Here is a 15,206-nt window from a genome sequence, read left to right as displayed (position 1 = left end):
CTTTTTCTTCCAGTGGGATCAAGAGGAAGAGAAAGGTCAAGAGTGATTAGGGCTTCATGTCTAAAGGACAAAGATCTATGAGAGGGAAGGACACAGCCTTCTGAGGGACATGCTCGCCAATAAAAACTGCTGTTAGGCAGCTAAGACTGTTTCTGACTCAGAAAATCCTCGAAAGAAATTAATGTTAACTGATTACTACTGGTAACCAATGTCAACCATGGGAAGTAAAACTAAAAGTCTTTCAAGGCAGGACTGTAGATTTGATTACATTAGCTTCCCAGAACTAAGAGTGTTTCTTGTTTGAGGCAAGGTTAGCCCTTGCTTTATTTCTATCTCTCATCTCCTCCTGTAGTAAAACTCAAAGCTCCCTCATCATATGAAGCAGATGCTGGGTTTAACTCTGGTTCTTGTGAAAAATAAAGAGCCTAAGTAAAACAGGTTGGTAGTTTTTTAGCTCTTCCCCCATGTGATAAAGCATCAAGTCTGTTTTTATGAAGTCAGAGAGTGTTCCTTACTCTCCCAAGACTGTGTGGTGGCTGGAATTTTCCTTTAAGTCAGGAAGCTCAACACTCCCCTGGGGGGCTGGCTTGGACAGCAAGTTCCTTTCCACCCAGTCACAAGTACTTTAAAGGTCGTTTGATCTCCACCCACATCTTCTAAGAGTCATTGTTTTAGACTTTCATTTCTACAAACTCAGTGGTGATTGACAAGATTTTCAGAATGTAATATAATGATTTTGCATTCTATTGGAATAGCTTCACCAATCTACTAGAAAGTTTCTGGACAGGGGATTAGATCCTGAAGGTTCGTTATCTATTTAGCTTATGTCCCTATAATGCCTGAAACTCAGATTTGTTATTTTTATAACCATCCTGTATCCACTGCGGGTGTGTGTGTGTCTGTTTCATACTTAGGGTCCCCAGGGATACTGAAGTGAAACCAGAATTCTATTACCACCAGAATAGGAATGCAAGAAAGCCCAAGAGCTGATCACTGGAAAGCACCCTCCTGACTCCATCTTATGGTTGCCAGTAGTACAGAAATCTCTTCTAAAATCAGACAAATCCTAAGGGTTTCTGGAACCTCAGATAAGGACAAAAGGAAGGTTTAGCTACAACTGAGGGCTGCTAAAATGCTCCCTCATATTCAGGAGTCTTGGTCTTGACTGTATCACCTGCTGCCTACAGTCCTGCACAGCTGCAGTAACTTGGGGCCCTATGAACACACTGAGGGAGCTGCCAGGCACGTGTCCCTAATGGGCAGGCCTGCCTTCAGGAACCCAGCTGTGCATATCTAACACAGGGGAGCGTTGAACACTGTACTTACAAAGTAAGGAGAGCTTTAATATTAAGAAAGAGTCTTTTCTCTAGGTTGAGAATGCCTTGCCCGATCCTTGTTTCATATATTTACTTAAGGGTTCAGTGAAGGGGTTTTTTTTGGTAGTTGCTTCAGGAAAAACAGGCATGAAATTATTATTAATATAAATTATGTCCTATTCTACAGTATAGCCTTTAGAACATTTCGTTTAGGCACTAAATCAGTGCAAAAGACAGACTGGAAGTACTAGTGTTAGCAGTTGAATCTTTCTGGGGAAAAAGAGTAATTTCCCTTTCTATCCCACACATAAAATGTTAATCTAGTCTAGGGTCCCAGGACTCAAGGGACATTCTCAGATATGGTAAGCAAGGAAATGCTTTCAGCAAATTCTTTCCTCTCCTTGTACTAGGAGTTCAAAGAAGTCTTGAGGAAGAGTCCATTTATTGATGGCTTCAGTCTTACAACAAAGTTTTAAATCCAACTCAAACCAGGGACAGAGACTGGTTGAACCAGGAGGCTAGTAACTGACCCACAGGGGTCAGACCCAGACAGCAGTGACTAGATTTGTCCTGACTTCCCATGTTAGTAACAACTATGGCAGGAGATTGAGGGGTGAGGGGCCAACAGAGTATAGTGGCCCTCAATCAGGGAGAAAAATCTTCCAGCACTGCAAATAAATAAATAATAGGAGCATCCAATCTTGGAGATGCCTTGGCAGAAGAGAAAAAGAGCCTTTTCTCTCATCATGAAAAAGATCCTGTATTACAGTATTACCCAAGCCAATGTTCTAAGAAAGGCCCGATAATGGTCTGCTGTGGCTCTGCCCAGTACTCAGGACACACAGACCAGCGCTCCTCTCCTCACTCCCTCCTGATAGGATTGGCTTGGCTTTCAGGGTCCCATTGGATGACATGATGTTTGTCAACTCTTCAGACAAGGCCAATACCTCACTGTTACACAGCATTGTAATCCTTAAGTTTTTGGTGGAGGATCAGTTTGGTGCCTCCGGCTTTCTTTTGTGGACACCTGTACATGTCTTACAACAAGAACTCCTTTCTTAAGTAGCTCGCTGCTCTCTCATTTTTTGTGATGGATAGATTCAGTTTTGCTAGTGGGCCATGTCCCACCCTCTGGGAAGTTGGTACCCATAGTCCTGAGCACAGACCCAAGGACTCTGCCAATGACTGAGATGCTTCAGGATCCCGGAATGCACTGATCCCACCACACCACCATACCTGTCATCAATGGAGTCCACTTTCTCCTGGATGCGATCCGAGTTGATGTTCCCGTCACTCACCAGCCTCCGGCCAGTCTCCACAACAGCGTTAATCTTCTCCTCATTGGCATCCATGGTGGTCATGAAATCCTCCTGTTTTTTAATAGCTGCTTCAGCGCCTTCCAAGGTGGTCGGCATTTCAGTATGGGCCAAAACATACTCCTTGTTGAAAAGAGGGAAAACAGGATGAGACTTTGTGAAATTGGACTCAGTGAAAATAATGAAGACACTTTTCCTATGCACTATACTTCTATACAACACACTTCACAATATCTGCTTCAACATACTTACATGAAATAATCTACTGAATCAAACAAAATAAAAAGCTGAGGGAGGGGGACCCAGAGGGACGCTGTAAGTAATGAAGCTTTCCTAAGTAGTTAAATGCTCTGAATTTCTTCCCAAAATAATGTGATGCAAGTACAACTTAGTGTATCAGCCATAAGGGTCCTTTCAATGCCCAAGAAGGCAACAACAACATACTCTTCAAATTCTTTTAAGACAGATTAACAACCCTGATGTTAGTGACCATCCTCAACTTTTTGTTTCTCTAATTTCAGCTTTGTGTCACAGGTTTTTTTTCCCACAGCAAGGAAGACAGAGCCATTAATCAAAACAAACTATTCCCCACTCCATCCTCACAGATCTTCCAAACTGATCAGAATCTCACAGAATAATGCCATCTTAATTGCTACTATGAGGACATAGTAGAAACACAAGAAATCTTCTACAGTAGTTGAAACAGAGCTGCACTTTGAGAGATAGGACAGTGTTCATCTGAGAAATCTTCATTTATGCTCCCTGCATTATGTTTGGTTCAGTCCCTTATAAATCAGGAGTTCAAGTTTCTAAATCATCCTAATTTCATACAGGTAGGGCTTAAACCAGTAGCTCTTGGTCAGAATGTCTGTGGTGACCAGAGCCTGCTTTAACAGGAATGAAAGCTGAGGGTTACCTGGTTGTTAAGAAAGGCTTCGGCTTGCTTTGTGTCCCTAAGGAACTGCTGGTAGGCATGGGACTGGGAGAGGAGATTTTGCCTGTTCTCCCACATTTTGTGGAGCTCGTTCCATCCAGTGTCCAAGGCCTGTAGCCGCTGCCGCAGAAACATGTACTGGGCATCGGTCTGTCCCTGGGTGACCATCTCACCCATGTCCCTCATCTTCTGGTAGTCCTCCTCATAGTTGTCAATCTCGTTTTTGATGTTCTCATGCTGTGTGAGCAGCTTCTCTGCCTCAGTTAGGGTGTTGGGCATGTCTTCGGAGGCGATGGCTGTCTGGGTCCTAGAGAGCCAGGACTGGAAGTCGTCCAGGTCCCGCAGGAACTGCTGCAGCTTGCTGGCCTCCCCCAAGGAGGCCTCACGGTTTTTCAGGGTGGTCTTCATCTCTTCCCAAACATCACTAATCTCAGCCAGCCGAGACAGGATGGCCTGAGCCTGGTCAGGGTGCTCAGACTCGAGCTTCTCTGCCTCCTTCTGCAGATCGCTCAACTTGGCTTCAATGGCCACCAAGTCCCGTTCCATGCCAGTCAGCTTGCGCTGCAGAGCCATAACACCAGCCAGGTCGTTGCCCAGGTCCTGTGTGGATTCGATCACCTTGGTCTTTTCTCGAATCCAGGATTTGGTCTCATTGCATTCGAGGTGGTAGTTCTGGATGCTCAGAGCTGAAAGAAGGGCATCCTTTTTTCGGTCGACCAGTTCTCTGAACTGACTCCACCTGTAAGTGCAGGGGCGGTTGGGAGAGCAGGGTGAAGACGAGCTGGGTCACGGAATTAATAGACAGTCAAAGCTGCCATTACCCTCCTTCCATTTTTGTTTTGGAAAATCACATAGCACTATCATCACCAAATATTATCAAAACAGCACAAAGATACAATGTAATCTGGAAAAACCTGGACATGAAAAGGGACTTGTTAAATAGCTCCACCATGAGCAGTGACAACATAATCTCCCCTTCCCCTACGAATCCAGTAATTCATGCCTGCCATACACTTCTTACTCATCTCTGAATTGTACCTAATGAGCATTTTCCAAATTCAAGGACTGACAGTAACCTTTAGAACTACAGCCAGCTTGTTACAAAGAGCTTACTCAAGCATTTACTCAACAGAAAGATAAGACTGGGACAAAGGTCTGTCCTAGTAATCAGAATTTCCATTAGCCAACTGTCTCAAGCATGTAAAAATTTGGTTCCAGAAATCATTAAAAAAGGGACATAGGTGCCACCTGGATGCCACCAGGATCCACTACATTGGGAACAAGTCTTATAAGGCCCTGCCTTCTAACGTGGGAAGGAGAAGATGCCAGACCACCCCAAATGATGTCACCTGAGACACTTACAAAACCAGAGTGTAGTTCAAGGCAGATGCCAATGCCATGATATCAGCACCACAGTGCCAGTGACCCCATGCAGGAAATTCCTGACAGCAAGGCTCATAAGTGACCTCACCACCCCAGGCCCACACACAGGGAGCCAGCACACTGCCGGTCTCAAGCACACCTCGTGTTGAGTTTGTCCTGCTGGGCTTTGATTTCCTTCTCGCTTGGGTGGCCGCTGTGCATGAGCTGTCGTGCAATTTGATTCACCACTGCCACCCGGGAGGCTTGATTGTTCATTTCCGGTTCCAGGCTCTCAAATCTGAAAAGGCAATTCCAGTGTCGTTACCTCTTTGCTCCCTAGTGGTAAAGGAGGGTGGGCCAGCACCTGAGTCCCCAGCACTATCCCTGCTCACCTGTGCTGGATGACCTCCAGATCTTCCAGCTTCTCTGGGATCTGCATGTTGTTGAGCCACTGCTCTTTCTCGTCGATCCAGAGCTCACAGGCATCAGCCTCACTGAACATCTTGTACAGGGCCAGGGTGTCCTGCAGTGCCTGCTTCCTCAACCGTGTCAGCTCTGCCACCTCCTTGTACCGCTCCTCAATGCCCGAGAGCCTGCCCCTCACATCTGGAGACTCCACGTGCTCCTGGGGAAGGGCACTGGCTTGCTCGTGCAGAGTGTCGATGGTGGGCCTGTAGTTGGCGATCTCCTCCGCCACGTCCTTGTGTTTCTTGACTAGGGACTGTGTGGAGTACTCATCGTGGCCCACATCGTTGCTGGAGACAATCTTGAGGATGTCCAGCATCCAAGCATCGATGTCGTCGGCATCTGCCTGGAACTGGTGCAACAGTGAGGCTTCCTCCAGGCGTTTTTTTCGGATGGCTGAGAGCTGTTCTAGGTTGGCCCACTGCTCACGTATATAAACAATCCTCTCTCGGATTTTCTCTGACCCGAAGTGCTCCTCCGTGATCATGTCTTCACCCTCTTTGATGGCCTGCTCAAAGTGACCACTGCGGCCGCTCATCTCATCCTCGAACGCTCGGTGCTTGCTGAGCAAGCGTATGACACTGGTCAGGTCTTTCCCGTAATCGTCAGAGGAGAGAATCTTCTCTTTCTCCCGTATCCAGCCTTCTTCTTCTGCCATCTCCCAGAAGAACTTCCAGAGGCGACGGGATTCTTCTAGACGGGCCCGGCGCTCAGCCGCCAGCTGGCAGAGTTCTTGGTAGCAGAACTCCATGTGGGCAACACGGTCTCGGATCACCTGGGGGTCGCAGGGCTTGTAACCTGTTTATACCAAAGAAGATATTAGCACAGGCTCCTGCCCCTCTGCTAGCAGTAAACTATGCCCCATATTCTGCCTGCTAGGTTACCAGTTCAGTTCTAAGTGTGGGGCCACATTAAGAGGCAACGCAGCACCTTCTAGGATCTTGACTAGAAGAGAAGAGACGGGCAATCATAAAAATTTATTTTTTTGCCCTTTGCACAAGGCAATCACTTATGAACCAAGCAGCACATAATTCATATGAAATTAGGAAGCTACATATAAATGTATCTAAGATACAAACTATATCTTTCCAAACACACTCTAAACAGAAATACAACCAGGTGTGCAAGGCATGAAAACGCTTGAGCGGCACGCCTGGCTGGTGGTATGTGGTCCATTGGGTGTGGTCTGGCAAATCAAATCCCTCAAAACCAAAAAGCATTCCAATATTTGAGGAAAAGACACATCACTTAAGCGTCATGAGACAGTTAATCATGTCCAGCAGACCACCCATGTTATCTGCTGTACCCCTGTAGTGGTAGCAGACAACTGCTGGGAGCCTACAATGGTGCACTCAATGGCACCCACACTCAGAGACTTCTATCTCTGGTGGCTAGGAGGTAATGTCTGGGTGGTCCAGCCTCACCTTCCCCATCTGTTGCAAACTTCTGGGCGGAGGCATTGACACCTCTCACGCGCTCTGCCTGGATGCCAATGTCGGCTTCGACGAGGGCGTGCTTCTGCAGCAGATCTTCTACACCCAGCAAGTGTTTGCCATAGTCCTGAGACAGTAATAGCACCTGTGCACAGGGGAAAACAGAGAGGACATCTTTCAATAGGACACTGACATTAGCAGCTCAGGACCTCTGGACAACCTGAGAGCCAGCAGCCAACCTGCATCCCTTTTTGAGCAGTCTCCCCTATCTTTAATGGGAAATAATGAAGAGAAATTAGAGTGAAATAAACCTGAAAGCTTGCATCAGGAGAGAGATACTAAACTAAGAATCATCTACCTAGAATAAACAAGCCAAAACCGTACTAACAAGGACAGAATAAAGAAAAAAAGTAAAGACAGGGAAAACAGAAAAAATGGAGAGAAGGAACAGTAATACATGCACATATCACAGGGTGGGACTGCTCGGAAATGGCAGTCAGTGTAGTTTGTGCTTCTTGCCCTTCTATTCTGACGACCCTGAGCATAGCGTTCCCAGCCCAGTGTAAGGGGGTCCAACAACTAACTGTACATGAAGGCAATCAATTCATTTCATGGCAAAATACAAAGACTTCTTGAAGCTGGTGGCCCCTTCCACAGATGCCTTCCTAAGTTCAGAGTTTATAGATGTGCTTCTGCAATACTGACACAATTAAAGGTAGGAGAATCTAACTGAATGCTTACAACCTACACAGCTTTAACCAATAAGGGAGCAGGGTAAGCTGACTATCATGTTTTGTGAACTCCAAGAAATGTCTTTGGCTTAAGTTAGAACTCACTACCGTTTGGTTTCTTCCATCGCTCAGATTTGGAGACCTCATCCCACATCCTCTCCAGTTTGAGTTTCTCCTTCACTATTACTTGTGAAGATGTCTATGGTGCAACATGAATTACAATGTGAATGATTTAAAAAATCCAAAGATCGAGCCTCTGCTAGATTTTAAGAGGTCAAGACAGACCATACTTGAGAATATCATAAATCTGGACATTAAGACGGAAAATTCATGCTATCACATGACTTTGCCCCTCTGCAACAAACAGTTCAAGAGCAGGGAAGAAGACATGGGCTTACAACCCAGGAGGGAAATGCCTTTCATGGTATCAAGCTTGTGAACACATGGATGCTGAGATAAAGGAAGTGTCACAATATTGCCCGGCCCTGTTCTCGCTATGAGGCTAAATGCCTTCCAGGTGGGAAGCTCATGGATGAGTTTTCCAGAGCATGCATCAGAGAGCACAGACAAAGCTTGGCATAGTGGCAGGATCTCTCTGGGTGAAAAGAGAGCCTGGGACTCTGTGCTCAAGTGTCAGTAACAGAAGGGGAAGAAGCACTAATGTGTAATGGCAGCCATTTCTACGCAGTCCTATCCTATGCTATGTACACATTACTGCACATAGGCCTCACTACAATTGGGAAGTAGAGAGAATATAAGATCTCTGATTAAGAGGAAGCATGGAGCCTCAAGGAGATCAGGCAGGCTCAGAACTCAAGATGAACTCCAGCTGCCTATCTCTACAACTTGCCCATATCACCTGCATGGGCACCTTTCCAAAATGCACAGAATTTGCACAGAAATCAATGAAATGGAAAGCAAGTTCAACTCTTAAAAATTAAAAATACAGAATTCCCTATAGTAGATTCCCTACAGTAGACCATATTTAATTAAAGTGCAGTAGCAGACCTACAGAAAGTTCATTAGCTAACACACCCACTTCACAACTCATTTAACTCAAACATTAGTAATCTTCCCATGGCTAACACATGTCCCTTCTCCAGCTCTACAGAATCCACAGTTAGACAAGGGATACAACTGTATGCTGAGAAGTGAGTGGGTGTGTCGCAGAAAAAGAGAGGCCTGAAGGGTAAGTTCTGGTCTCCTTCCAATTTACCTTCATTTCGTCCATCCAGTCCATAATGTATAGCATTTCCTGGAATATCTTCTGCAGTCCTAGGTTCATCTCGAGACGCTGCCTCCGGGCCCTGAGCAGTTCCAGTAGGTATTCCCAGAGCCGGATGACATTGTCCTTCCTCGCTGTGATGCGCTTGATGTCATGGTAGTTTTCGGCCTCAAGCTCCCGGGCCACAGCCACCACAGCCTGCACACGCTCCTCGTAGGCAGCAATGTCTGTCTCAATGGCCTCGTGCTTTTTCGTGGCAGCCTCAACTGCAGGAAGGTCAAACCCAAAGTTGTCCTACAGAGAAATGGAATGAAGACAAACAAAATAAAACAGCCGTCCAATGGGAAGTAAGAAACAGAGAACAGAGGTGGACTCCTGTGCACACATTATTTTTTGGTGTGCAAAGGCAAATCTGGCATTCTTTAAGGTCCTTGGAACTACGCGCTTGAGTCTGCCTGCCTTATCGAAGTCAACTCAGCAACTTCTCATTTTACAGAGGGTTCAGCTCCTACTAGCACCTGACTCAGGAACAGGATGACAGTTCATGCTACGCCAAGTAGCAAAGAAAGCCACTTTTCTTTCTTTCAAGACCACCCATCTACCTTGATGAATTAGTTGGTCAAAATTGAGGGGAAAAGGGAATTTTTAAAAATTATATAAATGTGAGTGGTTCATGACATACACTCGCTGGTTCTAAACAAATTTCGCTTGAGCTGTTTCCAAATTTATAAAAAGTTAGATACATACAAGAGAAAGTTTATTAGATATGATAAATATCCTCCTCGTGGGAATTGGACAAGTTGATAGCGCGTTTCAGAACACTGGATGCTGACCAGCAGTGGCCCGTGGCCCCATGCATGGTCTACAATTCTAAGTCATCCAAAGGGCAGCTCCCCTAACAGTATGTTGGGCAGAACCTGAGACACTAGGCGCTGGTTTTCGCTCAGCCACGTCTCTCTCATCGCTGCCTTGCGATCAAATCTGCGGGCGAGCTGTTCCAGTTTCTCCTGTCTTATGAGCTCATTTCGCAAAGCCAGTTCTCTTTCGTGTTCCGCTTTTTCCAGTCTTTCCCAGGCCTACAGAGAAAAATGAACAAACAAACAACAACAACAACAACAAAGTTTCCTGTCATGTTCAAGGAACCAACCCTGGCAACAGTTAACAGCTAGTATTTCTCAAAAAGACCCAAGAACTTAAAAGGAAAATCCTACTGATTCTTAAGTCTTGAGAAAAAAGGAGCTCTCTCAGTTTAGCCTCATGGAATACTCCCCTATCTGACTCTAAAGATCCTTTGTTGTACTTGGAAAACCTGAAAGTATAGACAGACATGGAACAACATAACTAAATCATAAATCTTCCTCAACAACTCTGATCATAAAAGTTATTTTCTTTGAGGTTTTTCCCCCAAAACCCAATCAGTTATGCTCATTCAATTCATTTCTATAAATAAAGCTTCACATTTAAAATTTTAAATTTATTTAAAAAAAAGATTTATTTATGCTTGGGGCACAGGTCAGAAGTGTGTGTGTGTGTGTGTGTGTGGAGGGTGGGGGTGTGGAGAGGGGTGAGAGGATTCACCAGAGACAGAATGGGGAGCAGAAAAGGCAGTCTGACTGAAATACAATGCTGAGGGGAGCAGTGGGCAAGACAGGAGAGGTCTGTTGTGCCATGTGGGTCAGCTCCCTTGCTGGGGACTGAACTTGTGCTGCAGTGGTTGTAGACAGCTTCATAGTGCTGTGCTTTAACCTGCTGAGCCAGCAGAGAGGGCCCATCTTCTTATTTTTTAAAACTGACTTAACTGAATCTCAAATAGTACAATTGACCAACAGTTCTACATTTAAAAATTATTTTCAATTAATTTTTATTTATGTATATTTATTGATATGCTGGTATGCAGTACTGAAAATCACCATCTGCATATACATCAAATTTCTACTGGGAAATAAAGCTTAAGGTGAAAGTCTAATTTCAGACTTATCAGGCTAACAAATTGTTTGACATCTTCTGTGATGGAAGAGCCTAAGTCTTAAACCCCAACCTCTAGAGGCTGCAGATGCATGAAATAAAGTTTCCAGTGCTCTTTTCTACAATTAAAAGTTGTTTGAGTCAAGTGTCTTAGACAGATATAAACTCAGTTTTTATTAGAATATAACATGGTTAAATAGGCTGCACCAGGGCAGGTTTGATAAAATCTAGCATCCCCTCTAATAGACCGATCCACAAGAGTTCCTCTGTACCATCCAAGCAACAGCTTACACTTATCCATTTAGTATAAATGGATGCCCTCTTAGCATCCAAGACCAAGTGATTGAGAAGGGACCTAGCAGGCCCCAAAGAGAGACCAGAGGAATTTGGCCTTACCTTGTTAATGTCAGAGATGAGCTTCCCCTCCCGGGGCATGTAGACCTTTTGATTGTTGGCCCTCATCTTACTCTGGATAGTGAAAAGCAGCACTTCCAAGTTCCCCTTCTCTGTAAATCTAAGCACAGAGAAAAATAGTCATAAACATCATTTACTATATTTTATTCCTTCAAGGGAAGAATTCATTTGCTTCTGAGGGGAAAAAAAATTCAAAGCAAGCAATTTTAAAAGCCATTTCTCTCTGGCATGTGAAATATGTGTTAAAGAAACCTCAGTGGGTTAGTTTTTGAGAATCACAGACCTCAAAATATGCCCAATTGTGGAAATTTTCTGTGGTTGGTTGCTATTATTGAGATTTATATTCAGGGGCACATGACACTAGTCTTTTGCTAATCACCTCACTCAAAGTTTAGACCATAAACTTTGATCTAAAGACTTCCTTCAGAGAACACAGCTGAAGATATTCAGTAAGGATTATTCCACATGAACACCAACCATCATTTTCAATGGTTTTTGCAGAGGTCTTTGCAAGGAATTCGTTATGGGGTACAGTTTTCAGAAAAATAATGACTTTCTAACCATAATAAGCACGAGGTAAGGTCTACGATCCTTAATCAGCAATTAGGACTTTTAAGATGATGTGAAAAAGCAAACATGGGGGCAGCAAAACATGAACAACTGATCTCAACCTATTATCTTTCCTTATGTACGATAATGTGATTATTTGCATTTCATGACAGATTTATTAGTAGGTTTAATTATGGGTTGCTGCCGCACACCTACCTGGAGTCTTTAATATGTAACATTTTCTAAAATCTAAAAAGTGATGGAATTCAAAAACACATCAGATATAAGAAGTTTGGATAAGGGACTTGAAACTTGTACCATTTCTGGGTTCTCACATATCATGCACTTCATGTATTCCAGAATTTCTACTGGAAAGAAATGGTAAAGGGCACAATAAACTAAACTTCAGCACTCACAATCAAATGAGAGGAATAGGGCAAGTCACTGCTGAGAGGCATTGCTGGCAGTGGATCTCGCTCTCCACATATTAATGGCAATGAATTTCAATTGATATCTTACTTGGGTGGTTTCTCCACAGTGCGGTAAGTGTTGAACGCCTGAAGTTGTTGTTGAACCCCAACCAGTGAATTGGCAAATTTACGATTGTTCAAAATAATGATGGTTTGTTCAATCCACTCCAGAAGGTCAGAGGCAAGTGATTCATATTTTTCAATCATTTTTTCAGTTTCAATAGCATTGTCAAGCACCTATAAACAATAGTAAGAAAAATGGAAAAGCAAGATCATATCACTACAAAAGGAAACATGGCTGCAACTGCACCAGAGCACATGCAGACTCGATGTGCTGGTTTTGAAACAACTTTTGGCACTAAACTCCAGGAACCACTGTTAACAGGTACTCAGATTTGGTGGCTATTAATAGTAAGCAATGATAGCCTGACTCAACTGTTAACAGTTCTGTAGCTATCTGACCCATGGTATAGGGTTTGTGACCCTGAATGGCTCCTACAGCCTAAATGCCAAAATTCCCAGGGAAACAAAAAAGGGATCCATTTTGTTTGGTCCCATCCCATGAATTTTTTATTAGGTAAGAAGATAATGCCACCTGGTCTGAAGTGTCTTGAAAAATAGGGCAGGTGAATGCCAGTTGTCAAGTGAGAAATAAAAGGCACCCTAAGGTAAGTAAGTAAGGAGGATTGACGCCTATGACACTGGCCAACTCAGCTGGGCTTTCAGTGAATTTTCTGGTAAGGTTAGGAGAGTGTTTCTGTTTTGCAATCTCCCTCAAATCCCTTCCTAGGTATTTTAGCCAGCCATCTGGCCTGATACTCTGCAGGATAAAAGGGCCAATTTTCCCCTGCAATGTAAAGAATCCACCGCAAGCTGTTGCTGGTTGAATTTATGAGTTAGAAGGAGAACAAGATGCTCAGTGTCTGTACACTAAGACATGAACCATGACTATGTCTCACGACTTATAAAACTGAGTGAGCCTACCTTTCCAATTCGTTTTCCTTCAACAGCCAAGGCCTTCATCTTAGAGAAGTAGTGGTAGTAAGTCACCACATAAGTGATGATGGACTTCTCATCAGGGTGGTCCACACTGATATCTGTAACCCGGGAAAGATTCAGTTCAGTCCATTGCTCACACACAGCAGGGAATAACCCATGCCTTAGTTTTTTTTGTACTTGAGTTCTGTCATTAGTGCATTGATTGCAAGCAAAATGGGGATGAAACCATCTCACTGACTCTTCTATTATATGAATATTCATAAATTCCTTCTACTATTACAACAGAACATAAAAATATTTTTAGACATTACGCTTCCTAGAGGATCTCAGGAGCTGAGAGGCAAAATATATACAAAGCGACTACAGAGAGATGAATAATACAATCGAGAACTCAGAATTCTAAGCAAGGTAGCTGGCTTCCAGACACACCATGTTTTATCTCACAGCGTACCTCCACCCAAGAGAGGGTTGTACTTCCCAAATCTTTATTTCTGTAAGTGGCACCAGAATTTCTCCCACTCAGTTGTTGGACATCTTTACCTCCTTGTCATCCATATCCACCTCACCAAGTCAGAATCTGGGTGATTCTGGTTATGGAATCCTTGTCATGTTTCAGGCTCTCGTGGTCATTTAATGAGATCTAAAGCGATGGCTTCTGGAATTAGTTTCCCTAATTCCTAATTCAATACCTAACTACAAATACCTAATACCTAATTACAAATGGCTGCGCACATATTTCCTCCTAACTCAAAATTACTCTCAAGTGCCCTGTGGTCTCTAGAATTTACCATGACTTTTCTTCCCTTCCTGCCACTTACTATTTACTGAGCTTCTTCGAAGCACAAAGCATTATTCCAAACATTTCCAATTCTGCTGCCTTTTATTTCTTCTTAGGCACTATATACCTGAACCAAACTGTACAATACACCATTCCCCAAACACATTGCACAGTTCCAGTATACCTTCCCTTTACTCACAACTTTCCTTTGTCTGAGATGGCCTTCCCCAGGCCATCCCTTCTTCTTATCGTTCCAGGCTCTATTCAAAAGTTATCACTCGTACACAGCCATTTCTATTCCCTACAGGTGCAATTAATGTCTCTCTTCTTTGTTTTCTTTAGGACTTTCTTTCTATGGGCCACACTGCATATTCTGCCAGATTCTGTAATTATTTATGCATGCTTCATTTCTCTCATAAGACTAAGTCACTCATGAACTCAGGGACTTACTACATCCCTGGTCTTAGTAAGCTCTGCACAATTCCACCATAATTCCTAGTGTGTTGTCTTGTTGGGTAGTCAATATTTATTGAGTCAGGGAGCCAATTAGTCAAGACAGCCAGTATTCAAGGGAAGTACTCAACTTGGATAGACTGGGAACACAGAGGATGTGGTCCTTAAGGACTCCTTTTCAATATGCTTTTTACAAGCACCTTCTATTCCAACCTTCTGTCAGTTCTGCGTGAGGTGGGACTATTTCTCTTGTTTTACAGGTAGCAACACTAGCAAAGGCTGGGAAACTCCTTGCTCAGTATCACTGTGGCAGACAATAGCAGAATGAGTCAGAACCACAAAGGCTTCCCAACTTATGGGCTCTGTGGTCAACTTCTACTTCTGTTCATCCCCATCTACATATGCCCTAAGGAGAATTAGAGGAAGGCCAGAAAAAAAAATGCTGATTTTATATGCAATTTAGTAAATAAGAAATGTCGATATAACTTGGAAGGAAGAAACAGGCAAAACTTAAAAAACAAAACAAAGCAAAAAACAAAACAAACCTTGTCTAGGTCCTTCCTGATGACAACAGGGGTTAAATACACAGCACTATCAAACTATTGCCAGCTACTACAATATGAGTTTGATTCCCAGCCTGGGAGCTGACCCACATGGCGCAGGAGACCTCTCCTGTCTCACCACTGCTCCCCTCAGCAGTGTATTTCAGTGGATCTGCCTATTCTGCTCCCCACTCCATCTTTTCGCAACACCGCTCCCCCCCCCCACCTCTTGCCTGCATCCTAATTCTTGTATG

General features: G+C 43.8%; 1 protein-coding gene across 2 annotated transcripts in view; it reads right to left on the bottom strand.

The window, feature by feature from the left end:
• Positions 1 to 15,206, bottom strand: part of SPTBN1 (spectrin, beta, non-erythrocytic 1) — a 194,427-nt gene that overhangs the window by 35,399 nt on the left and 143,822 nt on the right. For both annotated transcript variants that reach the window (XM_012731484.1, XM_004691398.2), the window contains 10 exons: positions 13,165 to 13,277; positions 12,230 to 12,417; positions 11,144 to 11,261; positions 9,700 to 9,858; positions 8,774 to 9,076; positions 6,818 to 6,971; positions 5,321 to 6,191; positions 5,089 to 5,226; positions 3,549 to 4,305; positions 2,553 to 2,755 (listed from right to left, as the gene is read on the bottom strand). In XM_012731484.1, the coding sequence (XP_012586938.1) occupies positions 2,553 to 2,755; positions 3,549 to 4,305; positions 5,089 to 5,226; positions 5,321 to 6,191; positions 6,818 to 6,971; positions 8,774 to 9,076; positions 9,700 to 9,858; positions 11,144 to 11,261; positions 12,230 to 12,417; positions 13,165 to 13,277 (3,004 nt within the window). The remainder of the gene's footprint in view (positions 1 to 2,552; positions 2,756 to 3,548; positions 4,306 to 5,088; positions 5,227 to 5,320; positions 6,192 to 6,817; positions 6,972 to 8,773; positions 9,077 to 9,699; positions 9,859 to 11,143; positions 11,262 to 12,229; positions 12,418 to 13,164; positions 13,278 to 15,206) is intronic.

Source organism: Condylura cristata, unplaced genomic scaffold (genome assembly GCF_000260355.1).
Source record: "Condylura cristata isolate star-nosed mole 26May11 unplaced genomic scaffold, ConCri1.0 scaffold00031, whole genome shotgun sequence".
Lineage (NCBI taxonomy): Eukaryota > Metazoa > Chordata > Mammalia > Eulipotyphla > Talpidae > Condylura > Condylura cristata.
The sequence above is the reverse complement of the archived record's forward strand: the minus strand, read 5'-3'. Positions and strand labels throughout refer to the sequence as shown.